At 39.7% G+C, this 24,670-nt stretch overlaps 2 protein-coding genes across 5 annotated transcripts in view; both read left to right on the top strand.

The window, feature by feature from the left end:
* chrna7a (cholinergic receptor, nicotinic, alpha 7a (neuronal)) overlaps positions 1-24,108 on the top strand; it is a 50,299-nt gene extending 26,191 nt beyond the window's left edge. For 3 of the 4 annotated variants that reach the window (XM_054770432.1, XM_054770430.1, XM_054770433.1), the window contains 8 exons: positions 3,395-3,504; positions 12,543-12,622; positions 14,073-14,240; positions 20,880-21,074; positions 22,291-22,377; positions 23,031-23,140; positions 23,241-23,367; positions 23,448-24,108. In XM_054770432.1, the coding sequence (XP_054626407.1) occupies positions 3,395-3,504; positions 12,543-12,622; positions 14,073-14,240; positions 20,880-21,074; positions 22,291-22,377; positions 23,031-23,140; positions 23,241-23,367; positions 23,448-23,725 (1,155 nt within the window). In that variant the 3' untranslated portion in view covers positions 23,726-24,108. The remainder of the gene's footprint in view (positions 1-3,394; positions 3,505-12,542; positions 12,623-14,072; positions 14,241-20,879; positions 21,075-22,290; positions 22,378-23,030; positions 23,141-23,240; positions 23,368-23,447) is intronic. The other variant, XM_054770431.1, reaches the window with a different exon arrangement.
* LOC129178322 (uncharacterized) lies at positions 5,037-12,536 on the top strand. The gene is made up of 2 exons (XM_054770434.1): positions 5,037-5,523; positions 5,749-12,536. The coding sequence occupies exon 2, from the start codon at positions 7,635-7,637 to the stop codon at positions 8,397-8,399; it is 765 nt and encodes a 254-aa protein (XP_054626409.1). The 5' UTR covers positions 5,037-5,523; positions 5,749-7,634; the 3' UTR covers positions 8,400-12,536.
* Positions 24,109-24,670: the final 562 nt, after the last annotated feature.

The raw sequence follows: 24,670 nt of genomic DNA, 5'->3' as shown, positions 1-24,670 counted from the left end.
TGAGTTCTTTTAGGCATGGTGGTGGAAGGTAAACACTCTGCAGCTCTTTGTGCGCATGCCTGTTGTTCAGGATATGGAAGAGGCATGTGATGAGATTGATATGCGTGCCATTCAGATATGGATAAGGCACTCAAGGCGCTTCTTTACCTCCTTGTCTGGTAAGGGAAGGTATTGCCTGTGATGTGGATGAGGCCTTGCGGTCAGACCTTTTTTGCTTTACATATCTTCTTCAATTTTCTTTTTCAGTTTACTGCTTTTTGTGAGGATATTTTAGTTCACTCCAATGTAAATATATCTATGTTTGAATAAGATAAATATTTCTGTGCAAGTGAACAATCTGATGAATTTTTTTACATTTGGAATTATTTTAGTATTGTAACAAAGCATACTAAAGATGGGAGTGCTTTTCATTATGTGTATGTGTTGTTGGTTAGACAACAATCTGGTAATATGAATGAAGTGTGTGCTGGTTTGATTTTGATCATGCACTGTGTAGTTTTGGATACAGTGCTTAATTTTATAGGCTATATGAGGTATTTTGTAGTTTGGGTGTGTGGTTTTGAAAATTGTGTTAAGTTTTTGATAAAACAAGCATAGTTTGCAAATTTGTGTTTTAGCAACTGGAAAAAACTGTGTGGAAAACAGTGGTTCCCAAACTTGTTACAGTCGTGCACCCATTCAGACATTTGACCCGAAGCCATGTACCCCCTCTTCCTGCACACTCAAAAAACATTAACCTTTTTATCTTAATTAACTTGAAATATTGAACATAATTAATTTTATAGCAATACAAACATTTTATTTTGCATGGTTACATTTTGCAAAAGTTTCACATGAACACTGATAAATAGATAACTAATCATCGTAACTATCTTTTATTACAGTCTGATCAATCAGTCTGGCATTCTTCCGTTTGAATGGCTTGAATTTTAGTTAAACTTTTTTGTCCACTCACAATGGCTATGGTTTAAATCTGCATATTCATTTATTACCAAATTGAAGGGTAAAGATTAACAATCACAATAAAGCAGTAGCTGAAGTATAGTTTTCAGGGGAACACCAATATTAATGAAATCTTCCAGATGAAACACTCTTAATGCACAAAATAATCACCAAACTTATTTGTTCATAGGATGCACACACAACAATGAACAACATTGTGAGCTGTCCCCTTTCTGCTCTGTTCTCCTTGCACTGTGAGGCATTCCACCACACTCGTAATTTTGAGTGTTAGGTGCAAATTGTTGTACATTTTTATTCACGTACCCACCTATTATAATTGGTGCACCCCTCGGGGTACGTGTACCTCACTTTGAGAACTTAGGGTGTAAAATAAGTAAACAAAAGCAAAAACTACCCTTGTCTCTCATTCAATTTTTCACACTTTTTGCCTGAAAAACAATTCAGTGTCCAAGAACTCAATCCTCGTGTTTGTAAACAATATAAAAATACTATATATTTTAACAACACAACAAACTCACAGATATTTGTGAAAATAAAGAGAGCTGAAAAATGTATTAATTTCATCATGCTAGTATCGATCCGATCCCAAGACTCACTACTACTACGACTACTATTGATAGTCTTGATATTTGGATCATTCATTTGACCTCTATTTATATTTTCAGGTATGTAATTTTGGTTAAAGTTTATATATTTCATATATTCAACATATTCCAAATTGTAGTTTTGTAAGAACTCAGAGAAAAATTTTACTGCAAGAAGAGATCAGATGGACACACTTTTCTGTCATTTAGTGAAAAAACGTCTGGAAAATGTCACAAAGACAATGCTGGACTCCTTCCTGATTAGATCAGTGTGTATTTTTTATGTGTCGGCATTTAACTGGTTCGAGCTTGTGTCAATCAAGAGTGCATTGTTGTACACAAGTGTGCAGGCATGCAGCAGGAGTGCTAAGGTTGCCATGCAACCTGTCTGTTACACCTGCCTGACCTTCAACCTCGCACAGATAGGCCGGTCTGTGCAAAAGTGAAAACGAAACCAGCGCAATCATAGAATAACACTACAGTACTACATTATCTAATTCTATCAACTCTAACAGACCCCTTGTAGACGTGCTAAAGAGGCACGTCACTAAATGTACAGTACGGTAGACGCCCCTACAACGTAAACAATCTGTTCCGAGAACCTTTATGTTATAGGGATTTTATGTTATACGAAGCGTAAAATACATGTAAATAGCCTAATTCTTTCCAAGATCTTCCCAAACTCACCCCTTTGGCACGTCAAAATATTCAAAGTCCACCAAATATGGTGGGAAAATATAAGAAAACGTTAGCATAAGCATAGTATGGTAACATTCCAATATAAAATAAGGTAATAAATAAGATTACTGTAAATGAATAAAACTGAAAAACAAAAAACATGACAAACGCACACACACTCCAAGATAATGCTGTGTGCAAAATTTTAATTTGTAACTTAACTTAATTGTTTAAGTTAGTTTCAGGGGGAATACGAAGAGGAAGGGAGGTTGAAGGGACAAGCCTGTCTCTCACACAAACTCACATACGTGCTGTATAACTCAGCCAATGAGATGAGAGCGTAGGTGGTGCCCCGATAATCAGTCAATGAGATGAGAGCGTAGGTGGTGCCCCGATAATCAGCCAATGAGATGAGAGCGTAGGCGGTGCCCCGATAATCAGCCAATGAGATGAGAGCGGAGGCGGTCACAGTCACAGTCTGGAGATCGGGAAGACCTGGGTTTGTATCTCCATTGGGCATTTCTGTATGGAGTTTTCATGTTCTCCCCATGCTTGCGTGGGCCCGAAGTCAGCTGGGATAGGCTCCATAATACCCCCGTGACCTTAATGAGGAGAAGTGGCATAGAAAATAGAGGGACGGATAATATTAAAAAAACAAATAACAATTGTTATTATTTGTCATAATAAAAAAAATGCAGATGCAGCAGTGGCACGACACAGCGGCAGCAGTCCGCCCTCCCATGCAGCCAGCCCACCACCACAGGTTTAAAAAATTGTAGGGGAAATCTTGAACCAGGAATAAAAGGATGTGAAAAGAAATGACAATGTTTTCAATTAAAAGTATACACAATAGTGTGTCTAGCACCAGCCGATCACAAGCTTTGTATGAATCAAGGACTTCTGAGGTTCAGCATTATTGCTGAAAAAGAAAAAATTAGATTCCAAAGATTAGATTGATTCCTGGAGACACTGCAGCAAAGATATTCTTTCATGTGGCAGCTTTGATTGATCAAGAATCTGTTTAAAGAGCATGATTATTGCAAAGGTGTGCCTTTCAACTCCAACTCCATTGATGAAATGTATGTAATCTGGAGGCATTCAGGGTTGACCTAATCTTAATTCTGCCATTATATGGTATGTTTAATATGTCATATTTCTGTATACCATAGTCATGGAATGACTACCAGCTGCTGTGGAACACATCTGACTATAACGGGGTGTCCACTGTGAGATTTCCTGATCATCTTCTTTGGAAGCCAGACATTCTCCTTTATAACAGGTACGTACAGCAGGGTGTTTAATGTCAGACAGTGCTCAATCATACACACACCAGTTCTGGCAATGTTATTATTAGTCTCTGTACGAAAGCTAATATTCTGATTACATATCCCATGCAATATGAGCTCATAATGCACTTTTAAACACTTTTAAGAGCGTTTCAGAAACACAGTCTGACATAAGTAAACAACAGAAACAAAGACGGGTGGAGCAGGGTCAGAAAAACTGTCGTGTACTGGAAAGGAAGCTCATTAAACAAGAAACATGAGAATAATTCAAATCAGAAGCACTCTATTCAATCAGCTAATGAGGTAAAAAGCACAATGGTCCATTTGTCAGCTGCTGCTAAAAGCTTGCTCGTCTACAGCTCAGGAGACAAATTTGAGATTCTCATCTCAGTCTCATTAGTTAATTTGTCTAAAATGTTTCTCATGTGTTTCTCCTAAAATTTACTAGGAGAAATAGGTGAGACGTCCCAGAGAAAAATGTTACTGCTCGAAGCTTGCACTTCTGCAGCTCAGGGGAGATTCTCATTTCAGCCTCTTTTTAGTTTCTATTTTGTCTAAAAATGTTTCTCATTTGTTTCGCCTAAAATTCACTAGGAGAAATAGGTGAAGAAAAATAATTAGAGCAAGGGTTGGCAACCTAACTTGCAAGCCATGTATGGCTCTTTTGATGTCTGCATCTGGCTCTCACACGTTTCTTAACACTTTTTTTTTCGCTGACATTTTAGGGTAAAACGTTACAGAAATCAGTGTTAAAAAAAATGTTGAAAATATAAATTATTATTATGATTTTAATCCGTCTACCCATTTTCTACTGCAATGCAGATGCCACCTGTCCTTCCGATTGTTTCCAGCTTAGACGGCAAAACACGATTATAATTGGATAATGCTGTAGCCGACTGGGTCATTGAACGGTCAAGAAGTAAACTTCCCGCCTAACTAATTCTGTAGCTAGTGCAAACACTTTTGAAGAAGAGATGGCGAAAATAAATAAAGATGAGGAGTATGGTACATTTCAGCACGAAAGGACAGAGGAGTTCGCCTTTGTGGAGAGAACAGGTTCTTTAGCAATAGTGAGGAACGGAAAGCCAATCACAGATAATGAATTTCCCAAAACATTCATGCTTGATGTGTGTTTGAATGAAATGGGTAAATGAAGGTTGAAGGTTACTTTTACCTTCAATGAAGACGTGATTGTTGCCAAAGACACAATGTGGTAGTGAGATCAACACGGACACCACCTTTGTGTTTTGCTGTGAGTTATTTCTTGAATTTAATAGTGTTCCTCACCTCATGTCCTTTTCTCATGTCCTCTACCATTTCCTTTGCTTTCCACTGCAATGTAAATAAACCAAAATGAAAGTTGCCAGAATTTTGATAAAGATGAAAAATACTATTGAATTCAAGAAATAGCTCATAGCAAAACACGAAGGTGGGGTCTGTGTTGATTTTGCTGCCTCATTGTGTCTTTGGCAACAATAACATCTTCACTGAAGGTAAAAGTAACCTTAAATGTTTATTTATCCATTTCATTCAAACACACATCAAGCATGAATGTTTTGGAAAATTCGTCATCTGTGAATGCCTTTCCATTCCTCACTAAGTCATACAAGCTGACAGTTGTTGTAAAGGCTGTGTACTTTTTGTCTTATTCACACATGGGGACATTATAGAAGCCAGAGGTCAGGTTCCTTGTGCTGAAGAAGGCATTGCCTCCGAGTGCAGCGAGACAGTCAGCTTGGTGCAGCAATGGATGGGCATCTTTAAAGTTTGTGCGTTCAGCCATCTGAAATTGGTACAAATTCTAAGTCCACCATCCTTCTTCCACACCAAAATGAGAGCTGATGCATAATCACTCATGGACTTGCAGATTATGCCCTTTTCCTCCATTTCGATGAGCACCTGTCTGAGTTTTTCATAGTGAGGCGGGGGCACTCTCCTGTATGGCATGTGGAATGGGCAGCTATCAGTCAATTGGATGCGATGCACAAACCCCCAAGCCTCGCCACAATCAAGTGAGTGTCCAGAAAAAATGTCCTCAAACTCCTCAATAAGTCGTACAAGTCCAGTCTTACACTGTGGACTGGCATGGCATGAGTCAATGTCAAGGTCGCCCAACCCAAGGTCAGAAAGCCTGGAACTCAAGTCAATGTGGTAGCTGATCCAATAGGCTCACACGGCACCTGGCATCCAGCTGAATGTTAAAATCTTCAATAAAATCTTCATTCTGCAATTCACAGTGAAACATCAGCTAACTTGGAGTAACTTTCAAAGTGGCTCCACAATAACATTGGAGCACACCTAGGCAGCCTGCCCCAAAGCGTGTTCACTCTGAGGCTACAGTTTCACAGTGCCGATCTTGTCTGGAACATCACCACCCTTCCATTGGGTTCTGCAAGACATATCTAACAACTGTTCACTTCAGAATCATCAGGTACAGTTGAACATGTGTTAACATAAAGAAGTTTGAGATCCAACTCAACAACACAGGGTGATTCCGTCACAACACATGCAGCCCCTCTCCAAGCGTAGGCGCGTTAGTTTTCCGACACGTGGCTTTGGCTGGGTTTGGGTTGGCTGGCAGGGTTACGTGCTAATCTTCTGCAGTCTTTTTTCCAATGGCCAGGGGAGTAGCATTCCAGACACAGATTCTCCCTTCTACAGTGCATAAGGGTAGAATGATTGGTTCCATCACACACTTGACAGACCTTTGAAAGGGTTTGGGGGTATATGAATGTGATGGGATAGGTGCAGGAACAGTCACTTGCACATTTCGATGTGCCATCAAACGGTCCAAAAGACCTATTCGTGCATGCACACCCTGAACGTCGCTAGCTGCCATTGGGCCTGGTGGTGGGGGGCCAGAAGATTGCTGCGACAACCTTATCAAGCATCATTTCAAGGTTTAAAAACCTTCCTGTTTTGGCCTCGCTCACCTCGTGTCGTTGATGTTGTCTGTGATTGTTTTGGAAGAAAGTCCATAGTTGCATTTTGGTGTATTTCACTTTTCCATACAGAGATTGTAGCTTTTGAAAGGTCCTGGATTTTGTAGCAGCTGACATCACTTGGCTCAGCATCTCCTGCAGGAATGACACATATGCATGAATGATGGGCTACAACTATTAACTCATTGTAAATAATAATAATAATAATAGTAAAAGTAGTATAGTGATACTGTGCTGAAAACAAATATAGAGTGATGGTAAAAAAAAATAGATGGGACAACGGTTGATTCCAAAAGTTGAATAAAGTTTGATAATGCAGTGTGCTGTCCACATACGGCCATGTGTTTTACATCTTTTGTTTAGCTCACTTCCTGACCACCCACACTGTATGCTGAATACAATAAACATATCTCACCATGATAACTGTTGGTGCTAGTGTGACTATGATTCACAGCAAACACACTTCACTACGATGCTCTGCATTTAATGATTAGATTAGAGAACGCCAACATCACTGTACGCTCTGGAGTGGGGGGCTAGCCACCTGCCATGTGCGGGCGAGGTGAATCCGAGCAGCCTCCACGCTGCCACGGAGCTCGGGAGTATAGAGCGGGAAAAAGCCACCCGCTGTGGCCGAGAAGGGTTGCGCTTTAGTCATATTCTTTTTCCATTTTGTCATTGTTTTTTCTGTATTGTCTTTGTTTTTTCCATTTTGGCGTCGCTGTTCCTGTTTTGTCTATGTCTTTTCCATTTGCTTTTTGTCATTGCATTTAGTAATGACAAAGGCAAAAGATTCTGCCAGGATGACTAGCCCATACATGATTACACGATTCCTGCTTGCAGTGGCTATGTAGTTTGTTTTTTTAACAATCTTTATTAATTACAAAAATGTATACAAATAACAGAAACCAAAGAACATAGCCAGAGGTTGCGTCAAATAAAAATATTTAAGAGAGGGGAGGGGAAGTGACGTAATGCTGTAATCTCGCGAGAGTGTGCGTGACGCGCGGAATACAGACAAGCGGAACATAGCGCTCTGGAAAAAAAAAGACAAACTCAACTACTTAAACATTCGCAAAGTATCTCGACACAAAACCAGCATAAACACCTTAAATGCCTAACCAAGCCAAAAACTGGAAGATGTGGAGGAGTACATCGACGGGTGCTTCGAACGCGTAGTTATGGGAAAATCAACCAAGACACCAAACCCCAAGTGGAGCCGCACGGAGGACTCACCTGGAGAAATATCTCCGCCAGGCACTGACATCAGAGACATCCTTGAGTCCATCGATAAGAGGCTGATTTGCTTGGAGGGCTGCCTCGCTCTCGTCGAAGTGCTTCACAAAGAATTCCAGGCCATCCGTGAATCTCTGGAATTCAGCCAAAACCAGATCGTCTCCTTGGTTACGGAGAACGCCACCCTCTGCGACTCGGTTAAGTCCCTCACTGACGGAGTTTCACAACTCGTCCAAGAAAATAAGACCAAGAAGGAGACGATCTTAGACCTCCAGGCCCAGAGCATGAGGGACAATCTGGTCTTCGCGGGAATTCCCGAAAAATCTGAGGAGGTCCCGGAAGAATCGGTGAGGGCCTTCATGGCGCAACAACTCAAACTCCCAGCGGACGCCATCCAAAACATCACTTTTCACCGCGTTCACCGCCTGGGAGACAAGAAGCCAGAGAACCGTAGGCCGAGACCCATCGTGGCGAAATTTGAACATTTCAAGCAGAAGGAACAGGTGAAGGGCCGAGGCCGGGAGCTGAAGGGGACGGACTTCAGCATCAACGATCAATTCCCCCGAGAAATCCTCGACAGGCGCAGACGCCTATTCCCTGTTCGGAGGAAGTTCATTAACGAGGGATGCCGAGCTGTCATCACGGTGGATAAACTCTTCGTCAAAGGACAACTTTACCGCGACCGGGAAGTAACACCGTGGCTGTATTGATATGGTAACTAATGATCTATCTCAACCAGGTAACTTTTCTTTCTATCTCGCAGCGCGCACACTTGTAGCATTTGCATGTTACTGTCTGCTCCCACTTTACCCCCCCCCACACTTTTTTTTCTCTCTCTATCCCACTGTATGTATGCACAGCCTTTCTTCTTTTTTGTCCTTTTTTTCTTCTTCTTCTCTTTCTTCCTCTTCTATTCCCCCCTCTGTCTCACGTTTTCTCCCCTCCTCATATTGTCACATATCCTCTTGTCTGCCAGCTGTCTCCTTCATCAGCATCTCTTCACAGTGACATCATACACCCTCAAAGTCCAAACCCAACCAAATTCAAGCTATTCACACAAATACACACACGTGCACGCATTCTTCTACACATACACATCATATTCCACTATTGATACGGATATCACAACTACTCACAAGCACGCTCATCTCACTTATGCATAAACCCACATCACGTCCTCACTTTAGTTGTCTTAGTTCATTCAGGATTACTATGTTACACTTTGCCTATGTACAAATTAAGCATACATTTAAATGTACTGTATATACTCCCATGATTTTTACTTCCAGGTACACATACTTCACATTTGATCTTGTTTACATACACATCACCAAAAGCTAGTGTAGGATGAACTCACTACAGTTTGTCACTTGGAATGTCAGGGGAGTTGGGTCGATAGAAAAAAGACAAAACATTTTTAATCATTTGAAGAACACCCAAGCAGACATTGTCTTATTACAAGAGACTTACATGTCTAAGTCAGCTGTCCATACACTTCACTCACCACAGTTCCCACACACATATTTAGCAAGTTACAACTCCACACAGAGAGGGGTCGTTTAACAAGAGGGTGAATTTTACACGCCACAACACTATTACAGACACAGAAGGGAGATATATAATAATGAACATATCTGTTGATAATGTACATTTCTGCATTGTCAACATAAATGGTCCTAATGTTGACGACCACTCCTTCTTTCATGCCGCCTTTTCTTCTCTCTCTGCACATTTGGATACAAGTATGATCTTGGGAGGGGACCTCAACTTAGTGTTTAATCCAGAAGTGGACAGGTCTAGCCCAGCTGGGAGACATCGTGAGTCTCAATCAACATCGAAGAAATACATGAATGATTTTGGTCTTTGTGATGCTTGGCGCTCTTTCACCTAACACAGGGAATATACTTATTTCTCACCAGTGCACCACACCTACTCTCGTATTGACTACTTTTTGACAAGCATCTCAATCATATCTGACATTTCAAACATTCACATACACCCTATCACCATTAGTGATCACGCCCCAGTCTCTCTTTTTCTCACTAACCAAACTATGAGCGCTCCTACTAGATGCTGGAGATTAAATACATCATTACTAAAAGACTCAGACTTCCTAAAATACTTTGAAAGAGAGTGGACAATGTTTTTAGACTTCAATGACCAACCCGGTGTCTCGGCTAGTATTCTGTGGGAGGCAGCAAAAGCAGTAATGCGCGGAAAAAACATTTCATGTTCATCATATAAGAAAACGAAAGAGAGATTACTAGAATCAGAGTTGGAGAAAAAAATCCAAATCATCGAAGCAGCTCATGCTGACTCACAAGATGAGCATATTCTAAGTAACCTAAGGAAACTGAAACTAGACTTAAAAGAAATTACTGACAAGAAAATTCAGTTCCAACTGCAGAGACTACGTTTGGAAAAGTTTGAGCATGGCAATAAACACGGAAAATACTTAAATTAAGCAACAAGAACAGAAGAGACATTAATACCAATAAATAAATAAATAAAGTGTTATGAGTGTGTGCGTGTGTTGCGTGCGGCGTGTGTGAGTGCTTCTTTGAGAAGCCTGATGTCCTGTGGGTAAAAGCTGTTTGCCAGCCTTGTGGTCCTGGACTTCAAACTCCTGTAGCGTCTGCTTGACGGTAGGAGTGTGAATAATGAGTGTTGTGGATGTGTGCTGTCCTTGATGAGGTTGTTTGTTCTTAACAGGACTCTAGTTTTACAGTATAAATGTCTTGCAGTGAGGGGAGGGCTGCCCCAACAATGTGCTGTGAGGTCTTGATCACCCGCTGGAGTGCCTTCCTATCTCGTGTTGTGCAGTTAGGCCAAATTGAAAAAAACAAAGACAATGATGAAATGTAAAAAGAATATGACTACATTTGTATATTTTTTATTATTGATTCTCTTTGTATTTACACATGTATTCCCTAGACATCAGCAATGCACCTAAGGAGGAGACATGACAGTATGGCATCATGAAGGCAGCGTTAGCCACAAACTCCATCTTGACAGTTAACCACCTGTTAAAAAGTTAGCAGTGGTCCTTAGGTGTGTTAAAGGGATAGTTCGGATTTTTGACATGAAGTTGTATGACATCCCCATCAGCATTGTAGTCCAATAACAATGACTTACTCCCCACTTGGTCTCCTAGGTCCAGCTGTAGTCAGATTTCTGTGATGAAGAACGTAGTTCCGCTTAGTTGTTGGGGACAATTAAGTAAAGAGTTTGGCTTCTAGAAACAATATGCGTTCAAAAGGTTCAAACATTTGCATCACAAAAATGCCTTCTAAAAAACGAAACCCCACAAAACGTCAACACGGCCTCGCCCTCCCTCTGGTCAACCTTCAAATCTCATTAGCCAAATCACTGATGAGGGTACTCAGTTCAACATTACAGGTGCTCTGCTTCAAGCGCTCACATGATCGCTCTGCTGGTCACAAGGGGAACTTTGAACAGGTGTGGAATTAAATCTCGGGGCACTCAACCCACCCACTTCAGGAGACTAGACACCACCCCTTAGGAACCACCCTATTCCAAATCCCATATCAGAGCAATTTACATTCCCCGTCATCGACTCCACCCCTTAGCACAGACATGTCTATGGTTATAATCAGACTTGTATGATTATATATACACAGAGAAACCAGGAAAAAATATATATCTTCATATATGTCACAGCAAATGATCAGAAAAGTAGCCGACTATGGTGAGCATCCCACGGCGATCGAGACGGCATCAATCTCCAGCTGCATCCGCAGGTCACGGCACAAGAGTAACCCGCCTTAGTTTCCTCTGCGTTGTGTTCTGGTGGGTTATAAAGAAGGGAGTCATGATGGTCTTTGATGTCTTTTATTTCTGCTTGAAACATACATGAGCTGTGTGCTCCTTCATGCATTTCCTGGTTCTCCTCTTCCACATCAGAAACGTGCAGAGAGTACTCACGAGAATACAGCACATGGCGCACACAATACTGAACTTTATAAAATAAAGAACAAAATGTACAGCTGGTGCAGCAATGACATCATACCTGTGTGGAACATACAATACATGAGCTGTGTGCTCCTCCATGCATTTCCTGGCTCTCCAGGAAATCACAAGGAGATACCAAATACATCAAATATGTGCAGACATGAAAAGATGGCCGCTAGCCGACCCGTGCTAGCAAAGCTAGCTTCCACTTCGTTAGCACACCATTGTTTTAAAGTACACAATACAATAAACACGTTGGGGGAAAATCTCACTAGACATCCACAATGCAACATACAACACAACACAGTCATCGACGAGACAGCACAACAAATCCACGAACACATTTCACGCAACTTTCGGGTCGACAGCACATTTTACATCTTACCTAGTCCACATCAGAAACGTGTGAACGAGAGCGCGCATAACTACGTCACCACGCTCCAGCACACACTGACACTCGCACCATACAATACTAGTACATATTAACATATTTACACGTACAAAATCTAATGATAATGCTTTAAGCGTTTTGGTGAAATTACCACCATAACCTTTTTGTTTTTTATTACTATTGTGTCTGAAATTATCTTGGAGACTATTTTATTTTATATTATTGTTGTATTCAAAGTAAAAAAAAGGGAGAGAGCGATAGCTACACTGATTGTTTCGTGTTGCCAGTCTTTGACACTAAAAGGATTTTTTTTATTTAAATCATTCCAGTTTCAGTAGTAGCTCCAACTAAACTCTTTGATTGCGTATAAAGAACTAAATGCAAATCATTTGGTTGTATATAATAATTAGGTGTGTATTTGGATGGTTTGTGGCTCATCCAAATGTATGCTGCTTACTGGTTTCTGATTATGATTCCATGTCGCCCACAGTGCAGATGAAAAATTTGATGCCACCTACCACACCAACGTTTTGGTGAACCAGTCCGGAGGCTGTTTATTCTTACCTCCAGGTAAGCTCAGTGCTCACTTTGTGTAATAATGCATAATATATACCAATTAATATGTACAAATTTACAGCAAGATATGTTAACATGTTTACAGTCAATAGATGTGAATTTGAAAAACTGCCATTTTATAACCACGTATAGTTTGCAGAAACACCTAACTTTGCTGCCTCACAACAAAGTTAGGGCATTTTCTGTGTGAATGGTTGTCTGCCTCTTATGTGTCAGTCCTGTGACTGACCAGCCATTAGTCCAGGGTGTACCCCGCGTCTCACCCGAAGTCAGCTGTGATAGGCTCCAGCATACCACGACCCTAGTGAGGACAAGCGGCATAAAAAGTGGATGGATGGATGTTCTACTTGTACTTCCGTCATGTTCTATTATATTGTTTAAACATGACTGTTTAACAGAATCATAAAGATATTTCAAATAATGCATTTTAGCGATGTAATTATAATCCAGTGAAGTTGTGATATTTTTGCCCAAGGTTATCGTACCGTCAGACGAACTGGCCCATGTTTATTGCCATTAGTCATAAATTGTGGTTTCAAATCATTTGGATGTCTTCACACTTGTCTGTCATTAAGAAGCAAATAATAGCTCATTTTGTCTGCTCCATATTTCAGTTACTGTCATTTCTGGACTGTAGAGCGCATCGATATGTAAGCCGCACCCACTAAATGTAAAAAAAGAAAAAAAGATTTGTGCATATGTAACCTATGCACATATGCAAATAAGCCCGTGAGCTTGAGCTGTCCTCTTCATCACGCAGTAATTCAGCCTTTTGAAACTCGTTGGTGATGGTGGATTTTTTGACACAAAATTTCCAATCCTACATCCACTCGATGTTCCATGTGTCACTCGTTATCTCCATTGATGAGTCATGAGGCGCTTCTTGCATCTGAGTTCAACATCTGCCACAGTCCAAGCAATCCAAACAGAAGCTGTAGATCAAACTTACTTCAGATTTGTCAGATCAAAACATGATCGCTGCATAAGACTTCAAAACGTGATATTAGCGTCCACTTCACTCATCCAATTCATTCATTCTTCCTGAAGCTGCGCTTTAAGCATAATGGGAATTGTAGTTCTTTTAGCCATAAATGAGCCACATCACTGTATAAGCCGCAGGGTTCAAAGCATAAGTAACGGTTTATACCCCGGAAATTACGATAATTTCATGCAGAGCTGCATTGTTTTCATGAGTAATTTAAGATTGGAGTTCAGGTGATGCTTGCTTTTGGAAGAATTACTGACTGCTTTTACTTTTTTGTTTTTTTTTACTCTTATTACCATTCACAATAAACATCTCCTGCTGCTTATTTTAGTGGCACAATTATTGCTTTTCAGGTGTCTCGCTGCTTCCTTTATCGAAGAGAGAATGACTACACTCTCTCATATGAGTCTACTTTTTGCTTCCTGTAACCACTCTTCCCTTATTTTCTCTCCCTATCAGCAATCTTTAAGAGCACCTGCTATATAGACGTCCGCTGGTTCCCCTTTGACATCCAGAAATGTGACCTCAAATTTGGCTCCTGGACTTATGGGGGCTGGTCTGTGGACTTGACGATGTTAGAGGCAGACATCAGTAATTACATCGCTAATGTCGAGTGGGACCTTGTTGGTAAGAATGATCCAGTATTGTGTGTCACAAATACATTTATAAAAATACTTACAAAAAATATCGACAACTGAGAAGAGCAAATAAGAGACTTAGAAGGGGTTGTGCTAAAAAAAAAAAAAAAAAAAAAAGGGGGAAAACTAGAGCAAAATATAACATTTAAAAAGAAAAAACTGAAATGTTGATACTAACAAGCTTTGTCTTTAAATATATATATGTTAAATATAAATACATAATATATACAATAAAATATTGAAATAAACTTTAAAATACTATTGATATAACAATATATTTAGTATCAATTTTATAATAAACATTTCTTCATAATACTAATAATATTGCATCTAAAATTCAAAATTGTTATAGTTAGTACAATATTTAAAAATACATAAAACATTATCAAAATGGCCCAGTGCATCTTTCGATTTTCAGTTTGCAACTCTCAGTGGAAAAAGTTTGGGCACCCCTGATCTAACTGTCACGCTATGTAGTGGGTTGGATCCCAAAAATGCAGAACAGCAGGAAGCTGTGAAATTAAATATACTTTTAATGGCTGTTGAGTGGATCACAGAGGCCATTAAGCACAAAAATCTATGGTGCCAGAGTAACTCGAGCAAGAAAAAGGCACCATGAAAAAGGCAATAAAAAAATAAGAGCTAAATGGTCAAACAGTCAAATACAGGAGGCGCAAACAAAAGAAACCAGAGCTTCACTGCACCAGGCATAAAAAGGTTTCGGCAAAAGACCCTGCGCGGAAGTCCAAGAAGACTAGTGTGTGGCGTGTGTAAAGAGGCGTAATCAATTGACGCCTTCTTGTCACCACAGGAGTGACTAAAAAGGGGGATCCTGATCTGAAACACCTGTGGCTCGTCCGGTAGCTCCTCCCCTCAATTAAGTCCAGCTTCTGCAAAGAACGACAAATGCAATGAGAAAGGGAGAAACCAAAACAAACAGAGACACCGCATTTTCTTAGATGAGGCATCACGTAACGTTTCGACGCAGTGACACACTGTATTGACACTATGTTGCTGAATACTGACACCTGGTGGACTTAAAAAATCCCTGCAGGAAACATAGTCGACAGGCTCAACTGACACTGATTTGATGACCTATTGTATCCAATACCGTCATTTACGTATTTGCATTCACATTTTCTTGTTCCATATATGTATTTTAATTAAAAATCCTCTTTAATATTTGAGACACAGGTGATAAATTAGTGAACATCTGTCATAATATCAAAACCTCAGTGAAAGTGCTGTGAATGACAATGACAATGGACTCATTGTTGAAAGATTTTTATAAAAAAAAAAAAAAAAAGAGTTTCTCCAGTGTTTTGTAATTTACTCTATTTCGTTTCTTTGACGCAGTTTCTCCTGCTTTGGAGAATATGCGTTCGCAAGGCACAGAAGATGCTGGTGTGCATAGAAACTGCCGCACAAATGCGACGTTTCACCTGCAAAAAAATAATATGAATAATAAACTAAGAGTTATTTTGAAAATAATTTCACTAGAACAGAATATTTGGAAAATATGACAAGAAGTGGGTAAAATGAGGAGATCGATATAAATACCTTATTTTATTTCCGGCAAAAAGTCAAAATGATCCCACACGGCAGAAAATGTACGTTTTCCATGGAGGTCCTCCATCTTTGACCGCAATGAACGCGTCAATTACTCGATGCTCGTTTTGCGCTTCCATCCTATTGACAGATGCACTTCCTTTTAAACACAGTTTGGCGCGCGACTGCCGTGTCGTCACAGTTCCGGCATTGGTCACGTGACTATCTTAAAGCGGTACGCGCAACGACACGGGGTTTGCCCTGAGAGCTCGGCGCACGCATCGGCGCATCTGTGTCGCTGGACCCATACTGCTCACCTGCAGCAACTAACTAGTGGCACTGCAGGGCGTGACACTAACTCGTCCACGATAGTGAGAACAGCATGGTTCAGGTAGTTGAGTCTTTTAACCTAATGTACTATAGATGGGTAATACTCCTTAAAGGGGTACCAGCGACAGTGTCACGCTCTGTGTTTTCGGGTCAGTTTGTTTATATTCCATTATTATACCTCTGTTGCCGTTTCATGCCTTTTATTTTGTAGAGTTGCCTGGTCCTGTGTGCTTCTTTACGTTCCTGATTACACGCAGCTGCCGCTAATTTAAGTTTCCATTTATTTAGTTCAGCCAGTGGCGTCATTCTTTGTTTGAGCATTGAATGTGTCAGTTTGGTTTACTGCTTGCGGTACGTCGGTTGTCTGTCCACCATTATGTTTTGCGTACATCCGGCAAGCTTCCTTTTTTCTGCATTCCTTCAAGAATAAATACTTTTTACCTGCACCAGGTCTTGTTTCTGCATTCTGGGGCGGTTGCCACAACACCACAATGCCAAGACGTGCCAGACAGTTTAGTTACTTTGAGGGTCATGATGCACAGACTACAGTGATTTGAAGCCATAGCCATGTGAAAATGCACATATTAAACATATTGAATAACCGGGAAACAACGTTGAATACTTTCATTGTGCCTGTTGTGTATAAAACACAATCAGATGTCAATTTCACCCGTTTGCGCATTGTCATTTTGTGAGATGGAAAAGTTTGTGGCAAAGACAAATAATACAAAACAGTGAAACTTAAGTTTCAGCTGCCGTGATTCCGAAGGTAACACCTCATTGTGCACCAAACGCATTTTGCTGCATCCAAAACATGTACTTTGACTGAACTCATTCCAAAACGTACACCTCATTAAACGTAAACAGCGTATTCCACACACAATTTTGCTAAAAGTGAATCGATCATAAATTCCAATTGTAATGCAAATTGAGTACACAATATAATTTTTCCATGACTTTTTATGTGTATACACAGAAAACGGAAAGAAACAGTAAGGCACTTAATAATGTAAAAATCACATGTAAGATCCAAATTGTCAAAAAAAAAATTCAAAACCTTTGACTTAAAACTCATTTATTTACTCATAAAAAGTGCAAATCAAGTGCATTTATCAAAACATAAGTAAATAAAGTAGAGCATTGTGATTTCAGTAAACAGTACCATGAAATATACTAAAATATGATATTTTCTTGCAAGTTTTTCTTCATGAATATTGAACTAGTGATACTTTATTTTAATATGCAATTTGGTTAGAAATTAGAGCTTAATTTTTGCTTTCTATGTCACACTTTTGATACCCCTTTCAGGAGAATGACCCATATACTGTATAATGTTGTGTTTAAAAAACAAAGCTTTATGTTATTATTGGTTCGTATCAACATTTCAGTTTTTTCTCATAGTGCCTTTTGCTACGGTGGCTGAGAAGCGCAAAACACATTAACAAAAAGCAAACCAAATTACAATTACACCATCCAGAAAGGGAATGTACCAAATCCGAGCGTTCTAGGTAGTGATAACGTTTGGACCAATCAGCTCCAGGGAGTTGCTACATTCCTTTTTTGGTTTATCTTTGTAGCCAAGAAGTGCAAAACACAAAACAAAAAGAAAAACTAACTAGAATTAGACCACCCGGAAGGTTATTGCACCCCTGTTCCTGTTATGAGTTTATTAAAATATTTGATGGTCTCCTGTAGTACATCTGTGCCTTTTGTCTGGTATTTGAATGCACGCCGACATCTGCATGCATGTCGTGGGAGCGCACACATTCCACTAAAACCTAAACTTTGAGACCTCGTACTATTTTCTAAGACACAATACTTAATGATAATTAAGTGACCCTTTTTGTCGGGTATACTCTTGGTTTGGTGACGGTTCCCTCGTCTTGGAATGCAGTAATAGTGCGACCCCAGCTGACCATAGGCTGAACAGATGAACTGAACTTGCACATACAGTATCACTAACCACAGTGGTAACAGTCATTCTTTCTACAAAAATAAATACATAGGGGGACTATTTTACAGCGTGCCACAAATACATTGTGAATTTCTAACCTGCTCCTCTCACTGTATTTCTGGATAGGTATGCCTGAATCAAATTCTTCAACAAATTCTAAAGTGATTTCAAAGTGAAAACACTGTACACTTCGGGTGTTTTATAGTTACTGATAAAGCCAACAAAAGTTTCACTTAATTATCATGAAGTACTGTGCCTTAGAAAATAATACGGCGTCTCATAGTTTAGGTTTTCGCGGCGTGTGCCCTCCCACGACATGCATGTAGATGTCAGCATGCATGCAAATGCCAGACGGAAGGCACAGGTGTACTACAGGAGTCCATCAAACATGTTAATGAGGGTATAACAGGTGTACAATCCCCTTCCGGGTGGTCTAATTGTAATTAGTTTTTCTTTTTGTTGGAGCTGATTGGTCCAAATGTTATCACTTCCTATAACTCTCGGATTTGGTATGTTCCCTTTCCGGATGGTGTAATTGCAATTTGGTTTGCTTTTTGTTCATGTGTTTTGCACTTAGCCACCGTATTTTGCTCTATTGACGTGCTCTGGTACATCCTGGAGAGCAGTGAGGTGCGTGTTCGGTGGTCAAAATGCTTGTCTTGTCACTCTTGGGAGGGGAGGGTACTGATGTGATAATGCATTCATTTTTCCGAATATTTTTGTCCTTGTTGAGGAGAGCTAGGATTGTTTTTAGAAATTCGCTGGACCACCTTATCCACACAGCCACTGTGATCAGAGAGCCAGACGCAATGGAACATTTGATATGTTTAATACATATATAATTTTTATATCTTTAATACATTTCAGATTTTAATCCAGCTGGCTGACATGACATTGTTATTAGGGATGAGCGAGTACACCACTATTTGTATTTGTATCTGTTCACCCATCTGTATCTGTACTTGGAGTGGGTGGGGCATCAATCAGAAATGGGCGTGGTTTATCTGAAAATGGGTGGGGCTTACTGTAAATCGCTACATTATTTTAAGTCTGAAATTGACATGGGTTGATCAGAAATTGCTATATTTATTGTTTATTATTCAGCTTTATATGTACTGTGTAAGTGTGTAAGTGATTTGTTAGACTTTATAATATTAGTATTTTTAATGATCAGTGTGTGAAGTTGGTGATTCATGCAAACATCCAGTGATGGCAAACAGGGAAGTAATCTGTCAGCCTTGTTCACTGTAGTTTTCTCAAAAGCACCATGACGAGCAAAGTTTTACGGCAGGCACCTTGCAAAGCACCTAAGGGCCCTTCTTTGCACCAATGGCACATTTGACCCACCTGGGCAGCTGCTGTTGAAATACGCGTATAGCAGGGGTCACCAACGTTTTTCCTTGTGAGAGCTACTTTTACAAAATGAAAATGGCCAAGTGCTACTCATTTTTGTAACATTTATTTTCAGAGCTTATTTTAAACCCAAACAAAGCGAATATGCTTGTTTTACCAGAACATTAACAAAATGCTGGTGTCCACAACTCACATTTTGTATTTCAGAATGCATTTCTTTCTACTGTTCTTTCATTATTAACTGAAAACCTGAATGAAAAGCAGGCTTGCAGGCACCTCGTGGTCGTGGGGGGCTACCTGGTGCCCGCGGGCACCACGTTGGTGACCCCTGGCGTATATGTTTATGTCCGTCTGTGTTTGTGATAAAAGATATCAGACAATACATCAGACATTATATCAATTAGGGATGAGCCGGATCCTCGTTTTATACGAGTATCCGTTCCGGATAATGCATTTTTGCGAGCATGAAACGATTAGACCTCGTCATTATCCGTAATTGTGATGAAGCAAAATCCTCAATGGGTAACTACTTACGTATTGACTCTTCATGCTTGGCCAGTCACACACAGCGACCGCCCCTCCTTAGATAGACTCCATGCCTGGCATACTTTCGCACATAGACACAATACATATAGTGACTCTCTGCTTGCTTGGCTCAACTGCAGCTCATTTTTTCTATATCGCTGTATTTCGGTTTGTATGATATTTAAAGTTAGTTGGTAGACTTGTTTCTTTACATACGCTGTGTTTTTGACAAGACAGTGTTGAAAAAGGCTCGTGGCACGTCGGTCACTGCAGGTGTTTTGTTTTGTTTTGTTTTTTTAATCTGCTTGCTTATAATTTGGCTGTTGATATAAAGTTAGAAAGCTTTGCTTGTAGTACTGAACGCGGTGCTTTTAAGAAAAATACAGTGAACCAGGCTGACAGATTATTTCCCTCTTTGCCATCACTGGATGTTTGCATGAATCACAAACTTCACACAGATCATTAAAGAAATACTTAAACAATAAAGTCGTACAGATCACTTACACACATACACAGTTCACATATAGTTGATTAGTAAACAATAAATATAGCAACAATCCATGATCAATCCATGTCAATATCAGGCTTAAGATAATAAGATAATAATACCAATTCATGTTAAACCACGCCCACTTCAGGTTTATGCCCCGCCCACTCAGCGTACAGATACGGATAATTTAGATGGCTGAATAGATACAGATAGTGATGTACTCGCTCATCCCCAACTTTTATGGGCTTCTCAATTACAGTTTTTGGCCATTCGCGGGTGGTACACCATGAATAGTGGGGATCTACTGTACATTTATGAGCAAAACAGTTCAACGTTCAGCGCTTCATTGAAATGAATTCAAATGAATTATTTTTACATGAACTCACATTTTATTAGCCTAGACAATATTGTGTTTTGTGTGATGTCAGTGGTTTCAGGAAAGAAGAATGATCGCATTTATGAATGCTGCCCGGAGCCCTATCCCGACGTCACATATACCATAGTGATACGCAGACGGACCCTCTATTACGGTCTCAATCTGCTCCTCCCCTGTGTCCTGATCTCCATTTTGGCCTTGCTTGTGTTCCTGCTGCCTGCTGACTCTGGAGAGAAGATATCACTTGGTAGTAGTGCTTTGAGTTTTCATGGAATTCAAATTCTCTGTATAAGAACGTAATTACACTGAAATTCACATTCACATGAATAGCCTTTCCATTTATCTATGCACAATACATAGAAGTGAATGTAACCTTTAAACAAATTGATTGTAATCATGGTGAGCATTTATGTTAGTGCATGTGGTAACCTTGTTTTGTCTGGCTATGGGTTCAAAACCTTATGTGTAGAATTTCTGTGTTCTCCAGGTAATTTTTGGGGTTTGCTTCCGGTACCCCGACAGACCAAAATCATGTATCGTAAATTTTGGTGTATAAGCTGCACCCACTAAATTTAGAGGAAGAAGCAGACTTGTACATACAGTATATTAGCCAAACCAGACTATAAGCCGCACATGTCCACGTCATAAAATGGCATATTGTGGCGCACACAAGTCTTGCGAGGACGAGGAAGCTCTTTATTTGACAGGAACCAATCATGAGCTATGAAAAACTCACAAGCTTGTCAATCCATTGGAACTTGCAGGAGGTCATTCCTCAATATAACACTAAACTCATCACACATCAACTTAATACTCAAAAAGTATACCTAAAAATTTACAAACAAGTACCAATAAGTGTTTAAAAAGGAAAAAAAAAGAACTATTTTAAAGTTTTCCCGTAATGCATTGCGTCTGAGCAAAGCATTTCATTGGAGGACAAGCAGCACATAAAATGGATGGATGGATGGATGGCGCTGCAGTGCTGCCTCTTTCCATCCATCTTTATACACTGTCTCATGAGCAGCACAGTGCTTAAGTCTGAGGTAAGGTAATCTGAGGGTAAAGGAGAAGTCACAAGATTAGAATTTTGCAATAAATTAGCCCCACTGCTCTATAAACCGCAGGGTTTAGTTTAAGAAAAAAGTAGCGGATTATACACCGGAAATCACGGTATGTTAATTAAGGCTAATTAATTAAGGCTAATAAGGCTTCAATTGTCCATAAGTACAAATTTGAGTGTAAATGGTTGTTTGTTTGTACTGTATGTACCCTGTGATTGACTGAGATTGAAAGTGAAAATAAATAATTAGTATAAAAAAAAAAGAATAGTTTATTAGCTCCTTACTAGGCACATGTGCCACCTATGGACAGTGTTTAAACCTTCATTGTTATGGATGTTTGTATGAAAGATCTCAAGGCTTTGCAATTTGTTTGAAACGCTAACTAAAATTTAATCCCTTCAGGGATCACAGTACTGCTCTCCCTTATTGTCTTCATGCTGCTAGTTGCAGAGATTATGCCCGCCACATCAGACTCAGTGCCTGTTATAGGTAAGCAGTGGTGATGTTGTTTCTCGGGTTTCACTTAAGGTTGAGAAGGATCATTTCATTGATTTAATTGACATTGTGTTGCTCTTTTGCATCTGCACTTTTTACCTGTGGAATTTCACCTCTGTGTGTTTATTGCCATTGCACATCTGTCGTTCCTGTCCTTGTGTGGGTTCTGTTTGGGTAAAGCATCTTCATCAGATGAAGATGCTTTACCTGTATTTTCCAGCAGGAAGATGCTTACTCGTGCAGCTGTGTAACAGTACATTTTGTAAGTACAAATGTACTTACAAAAAGTATTTTTATATACCGTACTTTTTTTTGTAGTACAAAAATCTCTCGCTTCTTTTCGCTTTGAATTTTGCGGCTTCACTTTATCAAGTTTTTTCAAAACATTAATAAATCATGCTGTTTCGTAGTTGAATACAGCCCATTATTGGTTTAAAAAATGCATATTTAAGCAAATATTACATATTTCTTAACCAAAATTAAGCATTTTCAAGAATAAAATGGCTAAAATGAAATAATTATTTATGTCTTAAATTGCCTATTTACCATTATTACATAAGCCGATCCCCCATGATCCTTAAAAGATAAGCGGTATGGATGATGGATGGATGGACAGACAACTCATTTCTGTGTCTTCAATTTTCCAGCCCAGTACTTCGTCACCACTATGGTCATTGTTGCAGTCTCCATAATCGCCACAGTTGTGGTCTTACAATTTCACCACCACGACCCCGATGGAGCTAAGATGCCCAAGTGGGTGGGTGTCCATTTTATTCTATATACCTGTACAGTGTCGACACTACAGAATGTTTTGTGCGACCTGATAAACTGTCTCTCTTCATTGTCCAATTCGGAAGGTACGTGTCCTCCTCCTGAATTGGTGCGCCCGGTTTCTATTCATGAAGCGTTCAGGTGTGGACAAAAATATTCCACGGTGCAATCTGCCCGGCATGGACCCCATTGGACCACAATTATCCACCAATGGTAACACAATGTTGGAATGAATGGCATTCACTGGTAAACTGGCACATACTTACCTGATTCTGGGCCGGTTGGACATGCAGGTAAAGATGAGGTTTTCCTCGCCAAAGGTCAGAGCTCCACAGTCGGCAGCACCGAACCAGAGCTTGTCAAGATCCTTGAAGAAGTGCGCTATATTGCCAAGCACTTCCACGACCAAGATGTGGGAAAGACAACATGTAATGATTGGAAATTTGCTTCGGCTGTCATTGACCGTCTTTGTTTCATGATTTTCTCGCTAGTCATTATCGTGTGCACCTTTGGGATTCTTATGTCAGCACCAAACTTTGCTGAGGCCATATCCAAAGATGTTTTCTCTTGAGAACTTGGGCAGAAAATAGAAACTACAGTGGAGGCAAATATTTACATAATTTATCTTCAAAACAGTACACAGTAGTGTATTATGTAGTCTGTTATGTATGAGACTCATGTATCACCAAATAATACACCTTGAAGTGACGTTGCATGCATTCAAATATATACATTTGGTTTTGGTAACTAACCATTGCTTTTTAAATAAAAAAAATCATTGTAAGCCGCCTTACTTTTATTATTTTTTAATGAATATGTTAACTGATTAAATTAAAGCATTGCTCAATATATTGTAATTTTATCACCAACAATAATGTTAATGTTTGTTATGTTAAATATGTATCACTGTTTTATGTAAATAATTTTCTCATAAAACTGCATCCATCCACTGTACACTCGTGTATATCTCTTTGTGCTTTCTTCTTCTCAATTGGGCGCCTAATACAATGCTGCAGTACGCCTCCATCCCTCTCTGTCCTCCACCATCCTGGTAGCCTTTGCCAAGCCCATGCCGGTTCACTTTGTTAAGGAAAACTACACTTTTCTTTTAAGATTTCGCCCATCATTCATAATCCTTATGTCATAACATGAATTCTCTCTTTTCTGTGCGTTCTAAACATATAAAAACATGTAAAAACAGATAAAAAGAGAGAGCTCATTACTGCACATAATGGAATCGTGTGTGCCACCTACAAAGACCGCTGTTAAAACACCTCTAAAAACCTCCAACAAGGTTTTATGGTTTTATATACATGTTGTGACCATGTAGTAACAGGTACATTCATGATAACATGTAATACTCACAGTATTTTGCATATTTTGGCCATTTTAAGCATTACTGGAATGTCCTTCCTCAGCACATTGATTTCACATAGCAATATAGAAACAAACGGCCAAACCAGCCATCGCCAAGTGTTTAGTTTAGTTTAGTTGAGTTTATTACGGACAGTGTGCA

Source organism: Dunckerocampus dactyliophorus, chromosome 3, assembly GCF_027744805.1.
Source record: "Dunckerocampus dactyliophorus isolate RoL2022-P2 chromosome 3, RoL_Ddac_1.1, whole genome shotgun sequence".
Classification (NCBI taxonomy): Eukaryota; Metazoa; Chordata; class Actinopteri; order Syngnathiformes; family Syngnathidae; genus Dunckerocampus; species Dunckerocampus dactyliophorus.
Note: the sequence above shows the minus strand (reverse complement) of the source record. Positions and strands in the feature narration are given on the sequence as shown.

Coding starts and splice junctions, on each gene's coding strand:
- LOC129178322 (XM_054770434.1), top strand. CDS start 7,635: ATGGGAAAATCAACCAAGACACCAAACCCCAAGTGGAGCCGCACGGAG.